Here is a 21,399-nt window from a genome sequence, read left to right as displayed (position 1 = left end):
GTTATTTATTTGTTGACAATACTTTTATACCCACTCTTATCTATACCAATGTGAAGCTCATTGTTATCTCCAAGTTGTTGCATTTTACTGTTTTTCATGGTAAGAGGTCTGTGATAGTCTTTACAGTCATTGTATTATATCTATTACAGCTCTGATATCAAAACAATGATTATAAATTTATATAACTCCAATCTATTTATTATTTTCAATAGCAGTTAACATTCTTGGCGAATGATTCACTTTTTCATATCAATTAATAATAATGAAAAAAAAAAAGATAAACAAAATTAATTTAATAAAATTTAGGAAATTTCTAAATTTCACATTCATAGTCACATCTTCGAAGTGGCTGATTCCAAAGGAGATTAGCTGGACATGTCATCTGTATGGGACTATTGTGAACGCACTGAATGTACTGAGTGCAATCTGATTCCACAGGCAGAAAGTCAACACCGTCTTCACATTGGTATTCCGGTAACTCGTTATTGCAACCTGCTGAGTTCCAATTGCAGGTGCTCCATCTGGGATCCCAGTAGAGACCGTCTGGACATGATTTTAAGATGCCCACTCCATGTAGACACATGTAGTAATCAGTGCACTCCGGCGCTGGCAGGAATGCGACTCCCTCATCACATACAACTATTGGTTCGACAGTGGTTTCTAGTTCCTCTGTTGTGGACGTTGGTGGGTCAGTTGTTTCTTCAGTTACTTCAGTTTCCTCTGTTACATTAGTTTCTTCTGTTACATTAGTTTCTTCTGTTACATTAGTTTCTTCTGTTACTTCACTTTCTTCAGTTGCTCCTGTTACTTCAGTTTCTTCTGTAGAAATCTCAATATATGTTGGAGAACTCTCTGTATTTTCTGTTGAAGCTGTTTGGGGTTCAGTTATTTCCGACTCTGGTGATGTTCCAAATGTGGCAAAGTCATCAATGGGTTGAGCAAATATAATTATCACTCGGATAAGTAGTATTCCAATAATTGCTGCAAGTTAACAGTTATTGAGAAATTAAAATTTAATTCGTATTTTTTTTTTTCATCTTCTGTATTCCATATGGATGAGAATATTGAGTCGATCAAACTAACCTTTCATTTTGTATTATTTGCTGCTGTCTGTGCTTCGTTCGTTAACTTCGACTGAACTTCTGATGAACTATTTGACTTTATATATGCTCAATAATCGATCGATTTGCACATTATATAGAGCCTTCAATAAAGGCAACTTGATAAGCGCACTTAGTAATTGTTTAACGGTGTAACTACATTAATTAGCTAACAGGAGAAGATTAATGTGAGTGTGTTAGTAATTTATTTCATACATTTCATAACTTTTTGATATTAGAAATCAGATTGTTAGAGTCAGTGCACAAAAGTTATTTATAAATATGAAAACAAGAAATTTAAGTATTATTAATTTTATAACGACTTTTTCCCATTCCAAACCAAAAATTCTACTACCAATTCGAAGAAATAGTAGTAAATATTACATAGTAAATCCATTATGTTGCATACTTTCAGGCATATAGTTATTTATTTTGCAAGTTTACACATAACACTAATTATCAAATCATTTAGTTCCTAATTAATTGAATACAAATGTAAGATTGTAATTCAGTCATCAATTTTTCAGAATTCCTCACCTTTGTTTACTACCTTCGATTGACTATGGGCAATAATATTGACAATTTCTGATTGAATATGTAGGTTTATGCAAATCAACAAAATTGAGATAAGATAACTGAATAAGTGCATTGTAATGCACTAATTAGACATTGATAGAGCAATAATACATATAGTAGCATTTTCGAGTGCTATAAATATGAAGCGCATCGTCTGCAGCTGCTCTAGTATTGTTAAACACTTGGTTTTAGAACAAAATGAAAGGTAAGTTCTCTAAATAGTTGAACTTTCGTATTTGATAGACATCAAAGGACATTTGTAACCATTTCAGTGGCCTTCAGTGTATTACTATTATTGCAGTTGGTGCTACTGCTAAAAACACTTAACGCTGCAAGCTGTTTCAAACCAGTTACGACAACAATTACACCGCCTTGCGTAACCTCGAACCCCTCTCAATCGACGCCAACGGACAATGAGTCAACTGAGAAGACAACCAGTGTGTCACCCACACGTTCGACACAGACCCCTTCTGAGACCACACCAAATCGGGATCCCGGCACCACATCTGAGTCGCCACCAAATCCTACCAGGGATCCGAATGCTTCAACACAAGAAACGCCCACAGGGCTGCCACAGACAACGACGGAGGTAACACCCACTGCAGATCCTAATAGTTCTACTGAGCCTCCACCAAATCCAACGGGAGTTACCCCTACTGCGGATCCAAATATTTCAACAGAAGAAACGTCAACTGAGCCTCCACCAAATCCAACGGGCGTAACTCCCACTGTAGATCCAAATAGCTCAACACAAGAGACGTCTTCGGAGTCTCCACCAAATCCAACAGGCGTAACACCCACTGCAGATCCCAATAGTTCCAGTCAAGGAACATCTATAGAGCCGCCAACAAATCCAACAGACGTAATACCCACTGCAGATCCCAATAGCTCCAGTCAAGGAACATCAGCAACAACTCCATCGGGTATTACTTCAACACAAGGAACAACCGGACAGACAACTGATAGCAGAACAAGCGAAGAGCCAATAACGACGACCGCATCGAATGAATCCACAGGCACAACCATATCTGTACCAACAACAACCATAGGTGGCATAGATATCGATGCAATGTGTAGAAACCATCCGGGTGTTGAGCTGCTGCCATATCCCTATGACTGTCACAAGTTTGTCCATTGCGATGGTGACCTTGGCTATATAAAAGACTGTCCATCCGATCTCTATTGGGACTCTAGGACAAAGACTTGTGAAGCTGTTTGCGCTTGAATATGAATATATATAGTAAACCATATATGTATATATGCAAAGAATTATAGAGCTTAAAGCTTTAATTTTTTAGCAATAATGTTTTTATAATTTTGGGTGCACATGTATTGTCATTGCACTTCATTCATAACCAATTAAGAATCGGCGAATTTATATTTGGGGTGTGGCTGAGCAGACTCTATGACATTCGGTTTGCTGTCTTCCTGGAATTCATGCACAAAGTCTTGAACTCAATTAAAAGTACTTGATGGGCGCATGTTGAACACAAACTACAAATGCTGATAAGTACGCACTGATCGATCGAATGATGCTGATAAGCAGAAATCAATGTTAACCACGTTCTCTTAGTATGTATATAAAGACCACGAAATTTTGGTAATTGTGCGGAGTCCAATCATAGCAACAGCCGTGGAATATCAGTGAACAGAAATGAAAGGTCAGCAAAAGGACATCGACATCAATTCATAGAGTTGCGTAAAGTAAATTTCGTTTTCCCCTAACAGTTACTCTGCTTACTGTGGTTACGTTGACCGCAGTGGCAGCAATTGTCGGTGCTGCCGATCCTGAATGCGTTTACCGCAAGCTACGTGGCCTGACATCACACTGGCCGAATCCTAAAAGCTGCTCCAGCTATTATCGTTGTACTAACAAGAACGTGGTGCGTTCCATTAAATGCCCCAAGGGCAAGGACTACAATCCGAAGACAGGCAAATGCTCGGCAGCAAGACGTGGAGTCTGCAAACTGAGCCTAGCTGCTCCACTTTCTGGTGTAAGTTGATAAATCTGAGGTCTTTCATTTCATCTACTCTATTCTCAATTTCCACTAGCTTGCCAACATCTGTGCCAGCGAGGTCAATGGCGCCTACTTACCTAAGTCTGGTTACTGCTCCGAGTTCTATATCTGTGATGAGCAGCTCGCATATGCACAGAGCTGTGATGCCGGTAGCCAATTTGACATTACGACGAATGCTTGCATTCCAGATCCAGCATCAGAGTGCTGGCAAAACCAGTGCTTGACGAAGGAAAATGGTGTGTCCTTCCCAAGCAACACATCCTGTGCCAGTTACTACGTCTGCGAGGACAAGGTGGCCACAGTAAAGACCTGTGCCAGTGGCTCCTACTACAGCAACAGTTCGGTCGATTGCGTCATTGATGAGAATAACTCAAACTGCTGGGAGAACTTCTGCATTGGCAAAACCGATGGCTCCATGGTGGCTGATAATGACGACTGCGGCGCCTTCTATATATGCTCTCAGCAAAAGGCAACCCGCCAACTGTGTCCCACCGGTAGCTACTTTAGTGAGAGCGGCCTGCACTGCTTACCGGGCACATGCCCCGACAAGGAGTGCACAACTACTCCAGGTACTACATGTGTGGACGGTACTGTGTCAGCCGATGATGAATTCTGCTACAAGTACAACGTTTGCCAGGATGGCAGCTGGGAATCGAAGACATGTGCAAGTGGATCCTATTTTGATAAATCCATTGAGACTTGCGTTATTGATGAGAATAACGTATGTCCTCAATGCTCAACCGAAGGTCCAATAACAGGCAAGGATTGTGATAATGGTGTCAAAGATGGAGAGACGGTTCTTGATCCCGAGAATTGCCGCCTCTATTTCAAATGCGAGAATGGGGAATTGGTGTCCGCTGATTGTGGACAAGGAAACTACTACGACGACAGCCTGAACATATGTGTGGTTGACAGCGATAACCACTGCTGCTCAAATACAACCTGCACAAATGAAACTGTGTCTGTCGACGAGGAGAACTGCAATAAGTATAACTATTGCGAGAATGGCACCTGGATATCGAAGACATGCCCTAGTGGATCCTATTTCGATGCACTTGTTGGGGCTTGCGTTATTGATGAGAATAATGTATGCCCACCATGCTCAACTGAAGGTCCAATAACAGGCAAGGATTGTGATAATGGCACCAAAGATGGAGAGACTGTACTTGATCCCGAGAATTGCCGCCTCTACTTCAAATGCGAGAATGGTGAATTGGTGTCCGCTGATTGTGGACAAGGAAACTACTACGACGACAGCCTGAACGTATGTGTGGTTGACAGCGATAACCACTGCTGCTCAAATACAACCTGCACAAATGAAACTGTGTCTGTCGACGAGGAGAACTGCAATAAGTATAACTATTGCGAGAATGGCACCTGGATATCGAGGACATGTCCAAGTGGATCCTATTTCAATGCACTTCTTGGGGCTTGCGTTATTGATGAGAATAATGTATGCCCACCATGCTCAACCGAAGGTCCAATAACAGGCAAGGATTGTGATAATGGCGTCAAAGATGGAGAGACGGTTCTTGATCCCGAGAACTGCCGCCTCTACTTCAAATGCGAGAATGGGGAATTGGTGTCCGCTGATTGTGGGCAAGGAAACTACTACGACGACAGCCTGAACATATGTGTGGTTGACAGCGATAACCACTGCTGCGCAAGTACAGCCTGCACAAATGAAACTGTGTCTGTCGACGAGGAGAACTGCAATAAGTATAACTATTGCGAGAATGGCGCCTGGATATCGAGGACATGCCCAAGTGGATCCTATTTCAATGCACTTCTTGGGGCTTGCGTTATTGATGAGAATAATGTATGCCCAACATGCTCGACCGAAGGTCCAATAACAGGAAAGGATTGTGATAATGGCGTCAAAGATGGAGAGACGGTGCGTGATCCCGAGAATTGCCGCCTCTACTTCAAATGCGAGAATGGTGAATTGGTGTCCGCTGATTGTGGACAAGGAAGCTACTATGATGACAGCCTGAACATATGTGTGGTTGAGTCTACTGCTATAGCTGCGGGTGGCGAATGCAAGGAATTTTCCGCAGCCCGTGGTGCTGACAACTGTTGGACCTACTTTGCGTGCATCAATGGCAAATGGGCTAAGGAGTCCTGTACTGGTGGCTTCTACTTTGATGCCTCCGTGGGCATCTGTCGCCGGGATGACAACAATCAATGCCCCGAAAACAAATGGCTGCAGCCGAACTCGCGCAGCAAACGATCTGCCTCATGCAATGGCTTGGCCGAAGGCGCCATGCAGGCCTCGACAACCGAATGCGATATGTATGTGCTTTGCCAGAACGGTGAGCTGGTCGAGGGCACCTGTGGTCGCGGCAACATATTCAGCAACAGTGTTGGTGCCTGTGTGCCCGACACCGACGCCACATGCTGGGTATGCAACAATAAGCCTAATGGCTTCGTGATGCCCGGCTCATGTTGCTCGTCCTACGTTACCTGCAACGATGGATTGGCGGTGCCTGGTACCTGTGACAGCGGCGAGCGCTTTGACGGTAGCAGCTGCATCATCGATGTCACTGGACAATGCATTAATCCTTGCGACTCTAAAGATGGCAATGTAGCACATCCCATCTGCTCCAAGTACTTCGAGTGCACCGCTGGAGTGCCTCGGGTTATGGATTGCCCCAAGGGCGAAGCTTTCAATACAAAGACAGCCACTTGTTCCGCCACTGTGACTTGTAATGCAAATCAGTGCGCGACAGCTGCTGATGGAGCCACCTTCCCAGATCCCAGTGACATTACGAGATTCTATGTTTGCATCGACAATTTCGCACTTATTCGTTCCTGTCCACCGAACTCGGCCTTTGATCCGACTTTGTCCATTTGTCTGCCTCAACCAAGTGTAAGTGAATTCATATCGAATGTCCAGCTTTTGGGCATATGTCATAATTCTTATTTATTGCAGACCTCCTGTGATCAAACCCAGTGCAAGAAGACCAATGTCAATCAGGTCTATGCATCGCTGACGGGTGATGACAGCACCTTCTGCCTGTGCGAGACCGACGGTGCCTTCTTGAAGAACTGCAATGCGGGCACGACATTCAACGCCACGGCGGGCGCATGCCTTTTTGTGAGTAGTGAAGTGGAATGATCTGGATCATTTTTATTTTATATTTAATACGAACACATTCTAGACGGGACCTTGTGATCCCCAAGAGTGCGTTAACGCCCCGGAGTACTCTGTCTCTGTCAACTATGACGATCCTAACAGCTTCTGCCTATGCCGTGCCAATCAACCCGTATCAGTGCCTTGCCCCGTCGGCTACACTTTCAATGACGCTCAACTCAAGTGTGTACTGGCGCCGCTGGCAGATGTAGGTTGAGACTTCTATATAAAAAGAATGCTTATAAGCTCAACTTGAATACCTTAACAATTACAGCCAAGATGCTGCACAGGCTACTGCAGCGGTAAGCCAAATGGTGATACATTCGCATCGAAAGCCTCGGACACTGGCTTCTGTTTGTGTATGGATGAGCTGGCCTCGTTCCACTCCTGCCCGTTCGGTAAAGTCTACGATGCTTCTTTAGGCGTTTGCTTGTTCCCAACTGTAAGTACTTAGCATGCTTGGGTTATATATTATATATTTCTTATAAATATATATATTTGTTTCTTAGCCGATTATCGAATGTCCTGTGAATGAGTGTGACTCAACAATATGCGCGACAGAGGTTGAATACACCACTTATCCAGTTGCCAATTCTGTCGCCGGTTTCTGCTATTGCAAGGAGTCCTGTGGAGTTTATACGCAGTGCCCTGAGGGCAAGGAGTTCGACGTAGATTTACTGATTTGCCTAGAGGCAGCGGTAAATATTTGACTGAGCTTCATTTCTTGTAGAGACAATATATATATATATTTATTATTATGTATAGGGTCCTGCTGTTTGTGATGCGACACAGTGTGATACTCTCGCAGAAAACGAGCCGTATTTGGCACTCAATGGAACTGAGGGCTTCTGCTATTGTCAGAGTGGCTTCCCTTATTACAGATTGTGTCCCGATGGAAAGCAGTTTGATGTTGATGTCGGAGCCTGTCTGGAAGTAACGGTAGGCCATTGAAATTCAATTGATATCTATAAATTTTAAATATCAAACGTCATTTATTCGGTATAGGGTATTATCAGCCCATATTGCTGCAGCAGCAAGTGCGCCTCCCTGCCTGAGGATGCCACGTTTGCCTCATCGAATGAAGAGGATGACTCGAGCTTCTGTCTTTGTCAAGGCGGCGAGGCTTACTACGTCAACTGCCCGCTAGGCAAATTTTATGATTCCACCGTCGACCTCTGTCTCTTAAGGGAGGTGAGTTTCAAATTGAATTTACTGCAGTAGCAAATGATCTAGATGAGCATTTATGTAACTTCCTTGATTTCCCATAGGCACCCAGCTGCGTTTGTAATCCCACGGGATGTGCTAAATTGGCGGATTACTCCAATTTTGAGGCCTTGAATACGACAACCGGCTTTTGTCTATGTCTGGAGGGTATCGCCGTCTATCAGGATTGCCCCGAGGGCAAGGAGTACGACGCCAAGCTAAACCTATGCCTGGATACAGCCACTGGTGCCAATCTGGATGTGGCTTGTGATTCCACCTTGTGCAACAGCCGTACGGCTCTCACTACCTTTGCAGCCAAGGACACGCTCAATGGCTTCTGCGTGTGCGAAGCGTCTGGCGTTGCCACCTATCAGAGCTGTGGACAATATCAAGTTTATGATAAGATTCTCAACATCTGTGTTGTGGATGCCTGTGATCCGACAATGTGCAAAACGCGCGTCAAGTTCGATGCGTTCGCTGCACGAAACACAACCAGCGGTTTCTGTGTCTGCGATACGGTGCCCACCTATTATCATTGCACGGATGGCCATGTATTCGATGAGACTCTCGGCGTCTGTGTGCATGAAAAGACCTCCGCTGTGGCAGCTTGCGATCCACGGGACTGCGTCAGTCGGACACAGTTCGAGGCATTCGCTGCTAAGGGTATGCCCCAAGGTTTCTGCTCGTGCGACGGAAGTCCCGATATTGTGACATATCACGCCTGTCCCGATAACAAGTTGTTTGATCGCGACTTGGGCATGTGCATGGCCGATGAGCATGTCATACAGAAGAGATCCGTGGAGCCGGAGGAAAAAGTAAGATCCCTATCATTCTTTAAGAAACTCTTCCAGAAGTTTACATAGGCATTACCGAACGTGACCCCTCGCCAATGACTTGAATGACTTATAGAGCTTAGACGATGTCTTAAATTACATACTTACATATACTTAATTACCTCTGTTATTTATGAGTTACTATATATATTATGAGAAATTCCGCTTGATCCAAAATTATACTTATCCAAATATATATATACATATACATATACAAACTTATTCGTCCGTATGTTTATTTTTATACAAACAAAATTTGTATTTCGGTTTTTATTTCATGTACTCGTTCACTAGTTGAAAAGAGTATATGAGTTTTGTGTCCGTCTAGCTGAGAGAATCTAAGCGCTATATTGGTGAGTGGGCTTATAAAGATAGGTATATAGAGATGCTTTTGCCACTAGACTTGATATGTTTAGTATATAATCCATTGCGGTCTTGGATTAAATAGAAATGCAAATTATATAGCTAAGGTCATTCCAGTTTTATTATGGTTCGATTTTCGAAAGTAAACCAATAGAATTTCTTTACTGGACTTATTATTAGTTATTAGTTAGATATGATTCCGTACCCATTAGTCAATTAAGATTAGATTTCAGTTAAGATCCCTAAATCTTGCAGCTGGGTCATTTAAGATCATTTAAGATGTTTTAGGTCCGACTTTTAAAAGTTCTTTAGAATTTCCTCATATTTTTCTCTTCTATTCACATATTTTTCGTATATATATATTTCCCTTCTTATTCTTTCTAGTTCATTTGCGAAGCCAATTCAAAGCGTTCAGTGCCAGCGAATTGCTCCCAATATGAGATTTGCCTGGATGGCAACTGGCGCAAGCGCAGCTGCTCCGAGGAGCGCTACTACAATCCGGAGCAGCAGCGCTGTCTGGAGCCACGAGATGACATGGTTTGCAGCTATGCGCGAGTGTTGGGCTTGCCGCCTTGCGATGCGAGCAGCGAGTCGGAGACGATTCCGAGCAGAGCTGGCAAGGGCAGCTGCCTGCAATACTTCCGGTGTGCGGCGGGCAAGTGGCGGCTACGTAGCTGTCCCAGGCGGCACTACTATGCGGCGCAGTTGAGCACCTGTCTGCCCATGCCGGAGATCGAGGGCGATGACTTCTGCAGCTGGCAGAATCGCAGCGAGGGCCAGCAATCGAAAGGCTGCCAGCACTTGACAGTGCGTCCGTATGGAATGGCCTGCGACAAGTTTCTGATGTGCATGGACAATGTCTGGTGGATACAGCAGTGCCCGCTCGGCATGTACTTTAGCCGAGAGATCAACTACTGTCTGCCCAACGATGGCGAGCAGTGTCGTCTGGATGCGAATGGAGCTAACGCCACGGCCTGTGTGGATGGACAGCAGCGCGCTTTGGCCACCAGTTGCCGCTCCTATGAGCAGTGCATCAATGGTCGCTGGCTGACAAAGACTTGCGCCAAGTCGGAGGAGTTCGAGCCGCAGCTGGGCTGTATGCGCTCTAATGGCAGCTGCCAGGGCAGCGGCTTGCGGCGCAGCTGTCAGCAGGGCGAGCTGCGAGCTGTGTCTCTGCCCGATGCGAATTGCACTCAGTTCTTCTACTACTGCAATGCGGACGAGTGGCACCTGAGCAGCTGCTTGCGCGACAACAGCTTTTCGCGCCAGCTCAACAGGTGTCAGTCCCTGGCGAAGTGTCAAAGTGCAGCCACAGCTGCAGCTGAGCTGAAGACTCAGCCTAGCAACAGTTGCCTGGGCCAGCCCGACGGGCTGAGCGTTGCGGATGCGACGGACTGTACACGGTTTTACCTATGCCTGCAGGAGCAGCCGGCTCTGCCGCAGAGCTGCGGCTCGGGCAGCTTCTTCGATGCGCTGCTGGGCTATTGTCGACCCAACGATGGCAGCTGTCGGCCCACTGACTCGGTGTGCTCCAATAGCACAGCGGGTACATTAATAGCGCATCCGACAAATTGTCAGGCATATTACAACTGCAGCGGCTTTGGCCTTAGTGTGGACAGCAGCTACAGCCAGAATGCAACAGAGTTGCAGTACTGCCCGAAGGGTCAGTACTTTAATAGAATGCTGGCGCAGTGCCAACTGGATCAGGGTCAGTGCCGGCAGAAATCGTTGTCCGACTCGCAGGGCCTCTGCAAGAAAGTGGCCCATGGCACGCGACTGCCCCATCAGCTGTACTGCAATCAGTATTACGCCTGCGTGCATGGACTTGCTTTTGCGGCCGAGTGTGAAGCCAAACAGGTCTACAATGCCAGTCTGGAGCGCTGCGAGCCGGCACAGCAGAGCTCCGAGTGCCAGCGTGGACAACTGGGCAAAGGGGACGACAGTGGAGGCAGTGGCAACAGCAGCGCTCTCTTTAGCTGCGAGCATCTGCCGGATGGCAGCTATGTGGCTGACTCTAAGGACTGCACTAGGTACTACATTTGTGCTGGGGGCGTGGCACTTATGCAACGCTGTGGCAGCGACAGCTACTTCAACGCCGAGCAGCTGCTCTGCACCCCAGACGATGGCTCCTGCCCGTATGTCATCAATGAGGCCGCTCAGAATTTGACAAATTCAACAATCAGCAGCGATCAGAAGCCCAAACCCAATCCGGTGATGTGCGAGGGTAAAAATGGCCAGTTGTTGCCAGACTTGGCCAACTGCAACAGTTTCTACATCTGCATCTCGAACAAGCTGCGCGGAGAGCGTTGCTATGCGGGCTACTTCTTCAATGCAACCCTGAAGCAGTGTCAGGCGTACGAGCTGGCCATGGACGAGGATCAGCAGGAGGTGCAGGAGTTGAAATTGGATGTTATGGAAACGGATTCACTGGACTCACTTGCCACACAGTTGCCCAAGAATTGCAGCGATGCACCCGCTGACATTGCCAATCTGTGCGAGCTGATCGATGAGGGCGTGTCCATTGCCGAGCCGGGCGATTGCCGGCGCTACATCAGCTGCGAAGAGGACGAGCCCATCTCGCAACGCTGTCGCAATGGCGAGAGCTTCGACAGCCTGCTGGGCATTTGCCGGCAGAACGACGGCACCTGCCTCATGGAGAATGGCGAACGTGTGGGCGTCTGCAGTGGCAAACATGGCCAATTGGCTCGGGATGCTAACAATTGTCGCGGATACTTTGTGTGTCTGCACGGACAGAAGATCGAGGCTGAGTGCGAGGCGGGCCAGTTCTTCAGCAAGACTACAAACTCTTGTGAAACGGATGTGCTGCAGCAGTGCAACAACAATTCCAACGAATTGGCTAAGGGCGACGAGTGAGCTGTGAAGAATTTCTACAACCTTCTATCTCTAGAAACTCATTTTTAAAAGCTATTTATATATTTATGGTGTTGGGTTCAATAAAGTTATCAATGGGTGGATTATTCAAATGAAACTGGTTTAGAAACAAACACTGAGCAAGAAGGAAAGAGAGAGAGAGAGTGAAAGATAGAGAGAGATAGAGAGAGAGAGATATCGAGATAGTGGGAAGTAAGATCAACTAAAAATTGTTATCCTGAATACTTTCATAATTTATATATGCATCTCTTCTTTAACTATACTAGCTCATACTTTTTATAAAAAATATTATTATTTATATTCTTTCCTCTCTTTAATAGATTTTTGTTTTCTTTCTCCGTCAACGCTTTTTCACCCTCTGGCTCTCAAGTTTTCTTGTTAATGAAATTCTTTAATATAACTCAATAGTATATATACTGTTTTCACAAAACCTATAGTTTTCAGCAATTAAACTTATGAGAAGCGCATAGAAGAGCGACATTCATTAAATGTAGCGCAGGAGGTATAAAATTTGAGTTGTGTTTGCTATGGTACTATATGTATTAATATATGTATAAATGAAAGACTTTATAGAACTATAAATAATGAGAATCGCATAGAAGATCGTAAAGTTGCCTTTGACAAAATCATATGAGTTACTTTTGAAACGAGTCTCCTCTCAAATGAATTATATTAAATAAATTTCTTAACTGCCTTTGGACAAGATTTCCCATTAAAGTATTTCTATTAAAAAGCTAATGCATATAGGATAATTCCGAAGTGTGCCTTCCCTACCAGGAAGGTGAATTGCTGGCAATGCATTCGGCATCAATTAGTCAGGCAATCAATCAGGAAGTCGGTCAAGTGTCGGAACAGTAATTCCCTCTATCAGAGCCTTGCAATCTATTATATTTGTGTGCAGTAAATTTAAATAATAACAACGTTCGTCACGATTTTCAAGAGACAACAACAACTGTAGGCTGCTAATAACAAATATCACATATCACGCATCGCCTTGTCTTGAAGGTGGTAAACGACGCACTTGGCCAATTGTTTGACGTAAGTATATACAGTCGGCTCGAAATAGATGGGCGACCGTATAATAATCCATTCTATTTCTATTTTTATAGTTTTTACGTTACTAGTATGTAACGGCAATTAATAGTGAGGTCGTTGTTTAACTCTGTGAACCCCCCGAGAAGGACCTTAAATGGGTGTGGGGCTACAATAGATTCGATTGCCGGTTCATGGGTTCAAAATTCCCTGCGGTACTTGGCTGCCCTATCAAATAGAACATAATTTTTTATTAATTCATATAACTACTATATATCAAAAAAAAAAAAAAAAAAAAAAGGAAGAAGAGAAAACTAACAACAAAAATTAGAATAGTCGAAATGTCAAATTGTAGCCAGTACTTCACGGGCAACTATGTCAATTAACCATTAAGCCCCAGAAACGTGGCGAGCTCGATTTGGCGTGGGTGAGAGAGCAACACATGAAAAAACTGAACTACTTTGATTATCTAGCAATAGCTGTAGTAGTAGATAGTCGCTCCGGTGGTTGGGACAGGCGACAGTTGCAAGCTTACTTATAGTGCTTAGCTTGTGGTCAGTGGTTTGTGTCAGTTCTTTGGTCATTCGTGCGCGAGTGCTTTAACAAATCGGTCGAAATCGCTCGCAGTGTCCATTATGCAGAACGGAATGTGTTAATAACTAATATAGGACACGCGAGCAAATACCGAAAAAAAGATGATTAAAAAAAGATATTAAAAAAAAAAAAAAAAATAGATAAATATAAAAGGAAAACAAACATTTTAAGTCAATAGTAAAAAAAAAAAGCAACATTAACACAGACATCAAGCGTTAAAAGTATGGAATAATAAATCAAAAAATAAATAAATATATAAGTATTCAAGTAAATATATAAGTATTCCAGTTGTCCTATAGTGACGGTGAAATTTTTGATTAGTTTTAGTTGAGTGGCATTTGAATACTTTCAACTTGAAATCAATAATCGATTATTAATATAGAACTTGAAGAATGAGAATGTCGAATCAATAAACCTTCAATTGCTGTGATTACTACGACGGCATGAGACTTTGCACAACTGACAAGCCAGCTACTTACAACTAATATTGACGCATCTGGCAAGTCATACTGGGCGCACTACGATATGTATCTCTATTTATATATAGTATGTGCCACATTTTTGGGGCGAACTAGAAAAGGTCTTGTTCGATTCGTGTCAATCGAAATGGAAGTGGAGGCTTTTAAATCCAGACTCCTTTGAGCACATATTTCAGTCAATGGAAAATAAATAAATTATACGTATTTGACATTCGCCTAGTGAGAATCAACAACTAGCCGCCAATTTAGTTCAGCAACAAGTTTATTTATTCAACATTTATCGACCCGATGTGGACCTCTCACTAATGTGCATTATCTATCATATATATACTTATATTATATATACTGATGTGCCCCATAAATGTGTGTCTGTTTGCATGTGTGTGTGTGTGTACAAAGGCTATTATGCCTTTGGCCTCGAGTACTACGAACTGAAGTTGGGCATTCACTCGTGACGTGAGCCATAACCATTTCATGGTGCTTATACATATATATATATTTTATATGCATAACGATATCCTGATTTTGGTTTTTCGAATATATACTTCATGTCAATGTATCTTGTTCAATTTATAAACAAGCAATCGTATCGAAAAGGTTATTTAGTGGGTCTCTTGCCTGAGCTTGAAGAGTCGCATTATGAATTTATAATGATTTTCCTTTTAGTTTTCAAGTTTCATATATGGCATTTTGTTTTTATATTAAACCCTTGACATTTAAAACTATCTTCGTACATTTCTATTACATTTAATTATATAAATATAGATGAATTAGACATTTAATATGTTTGCCTGTTTGCTTTTTCAGGCGATTTTAATGACAGAATTAAGTGGTCCTTGGGGAGTACGATGTACACATGATATGTGTGTATGTGTGTGTGCGTGTGTGTTTGTGTATAAATACAGACTAAAAACGTTAAATGAAACCTGAATAATATAGCAACGTTAAGTGCTATGATTATTTAATTTAATAATTAATAATATAAAGCTTTTATAATTGTTTTTTTTTTTTTTTTGGCATTAAGTAAGAGGTTTAATTAGAATTTTTTTAAAGAATAATAAATAATAACATAAATAATGTAATAAAAAATATATTATAAATACAAAAAAAAAAAAAAAAATAATAATAATAATATAATAATAATATATAAATAAAAAGTAAATTTAAATCAAACCAAAAATTTTAAAATACTAATATTTTTCACATTAAGCTAGAAACTATTAATTTTTATGATTTTTGTTTAATTGAATTCTTATTTTTCTAATATTTTTTCTATTTTTAATTTTTTTAATTTTATTTGTATTAATAAAACCAAGTATACACTCCATAAGAAGGGTGTATTATTTTTTAATGATTTTTAAAATTGTCTAAAAATAGCTCTAAAATTTTATTGATTTAAATAAGAATGTTTGGTTGATATAGAAAGCCAGCTAAAATTTTGATTTAAACCTTTTACTCATTTCAAATTTCAAATTTCACTTACAATTCGCTTAGATGACAACAAACATTTGCAAGGTCTCATAGCTCTTCTACTTATTTGTATATTGTCACACAGAAAGGTATTGATGGCCTATTTGCGTTTGAGTGTTATGAGCTACGTTTCGATTTTCATCGAACTTCTAAATATGAATGCATATTTAATGATGGGAATCGAGACACATGCACAGCAAATCCTCATGGGCTGTCATTGTAGGTCACATTAACTGAAAAGTCGTCCTAAAAAAAATAATCTGTGAAAACTAGACTTCATGACCCAAGCCTTAATTGCACTGTTACGATTTTCTAGGCTGTTGTGACGTTAAAGTTTTGGAAAACATGAGCAATCATGCAAAGCTGACGGGCAATGCGGGCCGCAAATCGAATATATTTCAAATACGTATCGACAGTGTGGACGATGAGAGCACTGCACCCATAACGGAGGCCAATTCGCGTGAGGATCTAATTGACAGTGCGACGCGCGAGAGCGAGAGCGAGACAGCAGCTATTGAGCAGACAGCATTTCAATTTCCAAGTGGGTGTCTATTGAAATATTAAATGATTTCGTTATAGCTTTAGTTGTGTTTCCGTTATGGTTAATTTATAGGATTCCTTTCGGTGCCCACGCTACGCAATTCGCAGCACAGTTCGTTGGGCACGTCGCGGCGCCAAGTTGTCTCGAGTCCAGCGAAAAGTGAGCGTATGATACGCAGCAACCAGATCAAGCTGCGACCCAGAAGACTCAGCCAGGATAGCGGCATAGTGGCTGGCCGTTTAGTTGGTTATGCTGTAAGTAAAACAAGGATATCAAGCAAGTTCTCTATATGGTTATATCTATCTCTACTCCTGCAGGAGAGTCCTTTAATTGAACTGGATCTGCAGTCGCCACCCATCGAGCCCAACGTCTCTGCCGATAATATTTACAACTTTCTAGAAGTTGAGCGGCAGGCGGTGAACCAAAGTCCAATGTCTGTGGGCCATTCCATTACGCCAAAGCCCAGCTTGGAGCTGAGCTCCAACAACAGAATCAGCTCTGCTGCGTACACAGAGAAATGGCTGAACTCGTCGATGATGCGCGGCAGCAATGGCTCGTTCTATCAGAAGGTCAACTCCATTGCAGTGCCATTGCCCACACATCTGGAGACGGAGTCGGCGGAGCCGAGTCCCACACAGGCGTTTGGGCCGCGCATTGTGGGCAACCACGATGAGGATATACCTGGCACGGCAATGCGTCGCACTCTGGGCCTGAATCTCAGTCCGACTCTGGGTGGACGCAGAGCCAGTCAAGCCGACCCCAGTGTCAAGGACGCCTACGAAGCTGTAGAGTCATCCCACTCGAATGTGCTGTCCGACCAATTCGGCTATAAGCAATTGCTGCCAGCCGAGCGGAAGACATCCACCGACGAGAGCAGCATCAATGGCAGCTACCTGAGCAGCCGCAAGGCCAGCAAGAGCAACAGCCTCACGGGCGATGGCAGCGAGGAGCGACGTGTGAGCAAACAGGATCGCGAGGGTCTCGATCCGGAATCGCTGATGTTTCGCGATGGCCGACGCAAGGTGGACATGGTGTTGGCCTGGGAGGAGGAGGATCTGGGCGTAATGACGGAAGCGGAAGCACGACGCCGTGATATTAGACGCACCTTTATGGACAATCTAGTGAAGGAGGGCCTCGAAGTGGAGCTGGAGGACAAATCACAATCGTTCAATGAGAAAACCTTTTTCCTCAAAATTCACCTCCCCTGGCGCCTGGAGACACGCCTGGCCGAGGTCATGAACCTGAAGTTGCCCATCAAACGCTTCATAACCATATCCGTAAAGCCTTCTTGGGTGAGTTGGAATTGGTACCTTCATTTGCGAATATCTCCTATGGTCGATTTCACATTTAGGATGAGGAGAACGTGGTCATGCGTAATGTGCACTACTGGAAGGATGTTTGGCAGCGTTTAACTAAAAAGATACAGCTGGACAATAGTCTGCTTGAGGGCGAGACCACATTCAAAGCGGCCACGGCCAATGGCAATCCGGAGGAGCAGTAGGACTACTAAAACTAATATGATTTATTCACTTGATTTATAAATGCTCTCCTTGTGTAAGGTTCATTGTAAAGGATCGCGCCACAGCGTATACGGGTGCGCAACGCTCGCTGATGGTTATGCAGGTGTTGATTCGGACGCCGTACGATGACGGCGATCGCAATGGCATTCGGCGTCTGCTCAACGATGGCACCTACTTGGCCTGCTTTCCGTTGCACGAGGGACGCTATGATCGGCCGCACTCGAGTGGAATATCGCTGGATCGTCGCGTTCTGTATCAGACCTGGGCACATCCCTCGCAGTGGTACAAGAAGCAGCCGCTGTGCCTTGTGCGCAAATATTTCGGCGACAAAATCGCTCTCTACTTCAGTTGGCTGGGCTTCTACACCGAAATGCTCGTCTATCCATCGGTTGTGGGCACTCTTTGCTTTATTTATGGACTGGCCACACTCGAATCGGAGGATAATACGCCCAGCAAGGAGATCTGCAATGAGTCCGGCACAGGGAATATAACGCTCTGTCCGCTCTGTGATAAGGCCTGCAGCTATCAAAGACTATCCGAATCGTGCCTATTCTCGCGTCTGACTTACCTCTTTGACAATCCCTCGACTGTGTTTTTTGCCATCTTTATGTCCTTTTGGGGTAATATATACAGAGTTAACCCATATTCCATATGTATGTCATGAACTTTCATCTATAGCAACCACCTTCCTGGAGCTGTGGAAACGCAAACAATCGGTTCTGGTCTGGGAATGGGATCTACACAATGTGGAAATGGATGAGGAGAATCGACCGGAGTTTGAAACCAATGCAACCACATTCCGCATGAATCCGGTGACACGCGAAAAGGAGCCCTACATGTCCACCTGGAGCCGTGCCATACGCTTTGTCATTACCGGCAGTGCTGTGCTCTTTATGGTAATTAGCATTGGATGGAGTCGTATTCTGTTGCTAGTTTATTTGATTATCTATAGATCTCTGTGGTGCTGTCTGCCGTGCTGGGAACGATTATCTATCGCATATCGCTGGTCTCGGTCATCTATGGCGGCGGCGGCTTCTTTGTGAAGGAACATGCCAAACTGTTTACCACTGTGACGGCTGCTCTAATCAATTTGGTGGTCATCATGATACTGACACGGGTAGGTCGAGCTCACAGAACTACGAAAGGTATCTAATTCAATATATTTTACAGATCTACCACCGCATGGCCATCAAGTTAACCAATCTGGAGAATCCACGCACTCACACCGAATATGAGGACTCATATACCTTTAAGATATTCTTTTTTGAGTTTATGAACTTCTACTCGTCGCTCATCTACATAGCCTTCTTCAAAGGACGCTTCTTTGACTACCCCGGCGATGATCAGGCGCGACGCAGTGAATTCTTTCGGCTCAAGAATGATATATGCGATCCGGCGGGCTGCCTCTCCGAACTTTGTATACAATTGGTAGGTGCTTTAAATATACATATAAATATACATATAAATATACATATTTTTATTTAAAAAATACATATTTAAATAATACTTTTATTCATTGATTGATTTTAGACCATTTCAATTTAATAATTAGAACAAATAATAATAATAACAATATTAATATTAATTAGCATAAATTTTTTTCCTTTTGGACAATTTTTATTATTATAAAAATATAAATATACATATTTTTGTATTTTATTTATTTATTTTTATTAATTAAATATATTATTTTTTTTTATTACAAATGTTATATTTTTTAATTAATTAATTAATTTAAAAACAGTTTTTTTACATATGTATTTTATTATTATTATTAATTTTTATATATATATATAATTTATTATTATTATTAATATATATTTTTTTTTTTCAAATTTCAAATTTTAAAAATTTGTAACAATTGATCTGCTAAATATACCTACATAATTGTGTATTATTTGTTTCTAGGCTATCATTATGGTGGGCAAACAGTGCTGGAACAACTTTATGGAGTATTTGTTTCCCAAATTTTGGAATTGGTGGCGTCAGCGAAAACATAAACAAGTAAGTCTATTTAAGGGACAGTTTGAGGAGTTATAGACTAACCCAGCTTTTTCTTTTTTACAGGCTACAAAAGACGAATCGCATTTGCATATGGCTTGGGAGCAGGACTATCACATGCAGGATCCAGGACGCTTGGCACTCTTTGATGAGTACCTAGAAATGAGTAAGTAATCAATTATTATAGACTACTTAAAACCTAAGCCCCTTTTATACCCTATTATAGTACTTCAATATGGCTTCGTCACGCTGTTTGTGGCCGCATTTCCCTTGGCGCCGCTCTTTGCGCTGCTCAACAATGTGGCCGAGATACGTTTGGATGCCTACAAGATGGTCACGCAAGCCAGGCGGCCCCTGGCCGAGCGTGTGGAGGATATTGGTGCCTGGTATGGAATTCTGCGCATAATCACCTACACGGCTGTCGTATCGAATGCCTTTGTGATCGCCTACACGAGTGACTTTATACCGCGCGTCGTCTACAAGTTCGTCTACTCGGAATCCCACACGCTGGCCGGCTACATTGAGCACTCGCTGTCCATATTCAATACGTCCGACTACAAGGAGGAGTGGGGCGCAACGAGCAGCGAACGCGATCCAGATACCTGCCAGTACAGAGGCTATCGGTAAGTGAGCTATTAATGGGCTCTTAGACACATTCTATGCACGATTGACATACTTTGATAGCAACGGGCCAAAGGACTACGAGCCTTATGGACTGAGCCCCCACTATTGGCACGTGTTTGCCGCACGGCTGGCCTTTGTTGTGGTATTCGAGGTACATTAATCAAATTACAAGTGAAGGGACATTACATTAAATTATGTCTGTATGCATTCCATGACAGCATGTGGTGTTTGTGCTAACGGGCATCATGCAGTTCATCATACCCGACGTGCCATCCGAGGTGAAGACCCAAATGCAGCGCGAGCAGCTGCTTGCCAAAGAGGCCAAATACCAGCACGGCATCAAGCGTGCCCAGGGCGACAATCAGGATATCATGAGCCTGTTCCGTGACGCCACCCAACGCACCTCTATAGCCGGCAGCCAGTCCACAGCGCGTGGCAGCTGGGCGCGTCGCTTCAGTCGCTTGAGCGACGGCCTGGACGCCCATGTCGAGGTTGCGGCTCGGCCGCGCCGCTCGGTGGAGTCCACAGTGTGGGAGGTTTCCTGACATGAAGAGGAGGCCGATGAGACCCCTGAGCAAGCAAAGAGATGAAACAAATCAAATATGACTCGATCTCATTAACTCTTCGAAAACAATTCACACCCTCACTCTTATATTTTATTCTGCCTATATGTTCGTTACCATCTTCATATTTCCAAACTCATATTTAATTTACATATGTATAGTTATTTGTGTTTCTAATTTCCTTCTGTATATAAATTGCTGTAAATGTGTTATATATAAATAAATTGCAATTATATTAATTATAAAATTTCCAGCATTTATATTTATCGTTATATATGTCACATATGTATGTGAAAGGTATAATAATTGCTATATGAAATGTGGAACAGTACATACATTTTTTGAGCTTGACGTGAAGTTAGAAGACAAATAGATATAATAAAGTTATTCCATTTATATTTGATAAATTGGTAAATGAATCAATTTTTTAAATAAATTAATTTAGTTCATTATTAAT

At 43.0% G+C, this 21,399-nt stretch overlaps 4 protein-coding genes across 4 annotated transcripts; 3 read left to right on the top strand and 1 right to left on the bottom strand.

Moving 5' to 3' along the window:
• Nucleotides 1-172: 172 nt before the first annotated feature.
• Nucleotides 173-1,187, bottom strand: LOC26527125 (protein obstructor-E). The gene is made up of 2 exons (XM_015162642.3): nt 1,084-1,187; nt 173-981 (listed from the first exon to the last, which is right to left on the bottom strand). The coding sequence occupies exons 1-2, from the start codon at nt 1,088-1,090 to the stop codon at nt 314-316; spliced, it is 675 nt and encodes a 224-aa protein (XP_015018128.1). The 5' UTR covers nt 1,091-1,187; the 3' UTR covers nt 173-313.
• Nucleotides 1,188-1,815: 628 nt separating this feature from the next.
• Nucleotides 1,816-2,948, top strand: LOC6582896 (mucin-2). Its single transcript, XM_002008543.4, has 2 exons — nt 1,816-1,881; nt 1,949-2,948. Exons 1-2 carry the CDS (start codon nt 1,875-1,877, stop codon nt 2,899-2,901), a joined length of 960 nt encoding a protein of 319 aa, XP_002008579.2. The 5' UTR covers nt 1,816-1,874; the 3' UTR covers nt 2,902-2,948.
• A 319-nt stretch (nt 2,949-3,267) lies between these two features.
• On the top strand, nt 3,268-12,149 carry LOC6582895. The gene is made up of 11 exons (XM_044010304.1): nt 3,268-3,337; nt 3,405-3,670; nt 3,729-6,563; nt 6,627-6,791; nt 6,856-7,035; nt 7,102-7,269; nt 7,337-7,525; nt 7,593-7,766; nt 7,833-8,018; nt 8,096-8,845; nt 9,611-12,149. Exons 1-11 carry the CDS (start codon nt 3,331-3,333, stop codon nt 12,098-12,100), a joined length of 7,410 nt encoding a protein of 2,469 aa, XP_043866239.1. The 5' UTR covers nt 3,268-3,330; the 3' UTR covers nt 12,101-12,149.
• Nucleotides 12,150-16,015: 3,866 nt separating this feature from the next.
• LOC6582893 (anoctamin-4) lies at nt 16,016-21,087 on the top strand. Its single transcript, XM_002008540.4, has 13 exons — nt 16,016-16,234; nt 16,307-16,488; nt 16,552-17,526; nt 17,586-17,731; nt 17,794-18,374; nt 18,433-18,650; nt 18,707-18,871; nt 18,925-19,182; nt 19,663-19,758; nt 19,822-19,921; nt 19,982-20,378; nt 20,440-20,530; nt 20,598-21,087. The coding sequence occupies exons 1-13, from the start codon at nt 16,039-16,041 to the stop codon at nt 20,922-20,924; spliced, it is 3,732 nt and encodes a 1,243-aa protein (XP_002008576.3). The 5' UTR covers nt 16,016-16,038; the 3' UTR covers nt 20,925-21,087.
• The last annotated feature ends 312 nt before the right edge of the window (nt 21,088-21,399 follow it).

The sequence above is a fragment of the Drosophila mojavensis genome, unplaced genomic scaffold, assembly GCF_018153725.1.
Source record: "Drosophila mojavensis isolate 15081-1352.22 unplaced genomic scaffold, ASM1815372v1 contig_74, whole genome shotgun sequence".
NCBI classification, from domain to species: Eukaryota; Metazoa; Arthropoda; class Insecta; order Diptera; family Drosophilidae; genus Drosophila; species Drosophila mojavensis.
Note: the sequence above shows the minus strand (reverse complement) of the source record. Positions and strands in the feature narration are given on the sequence as shown.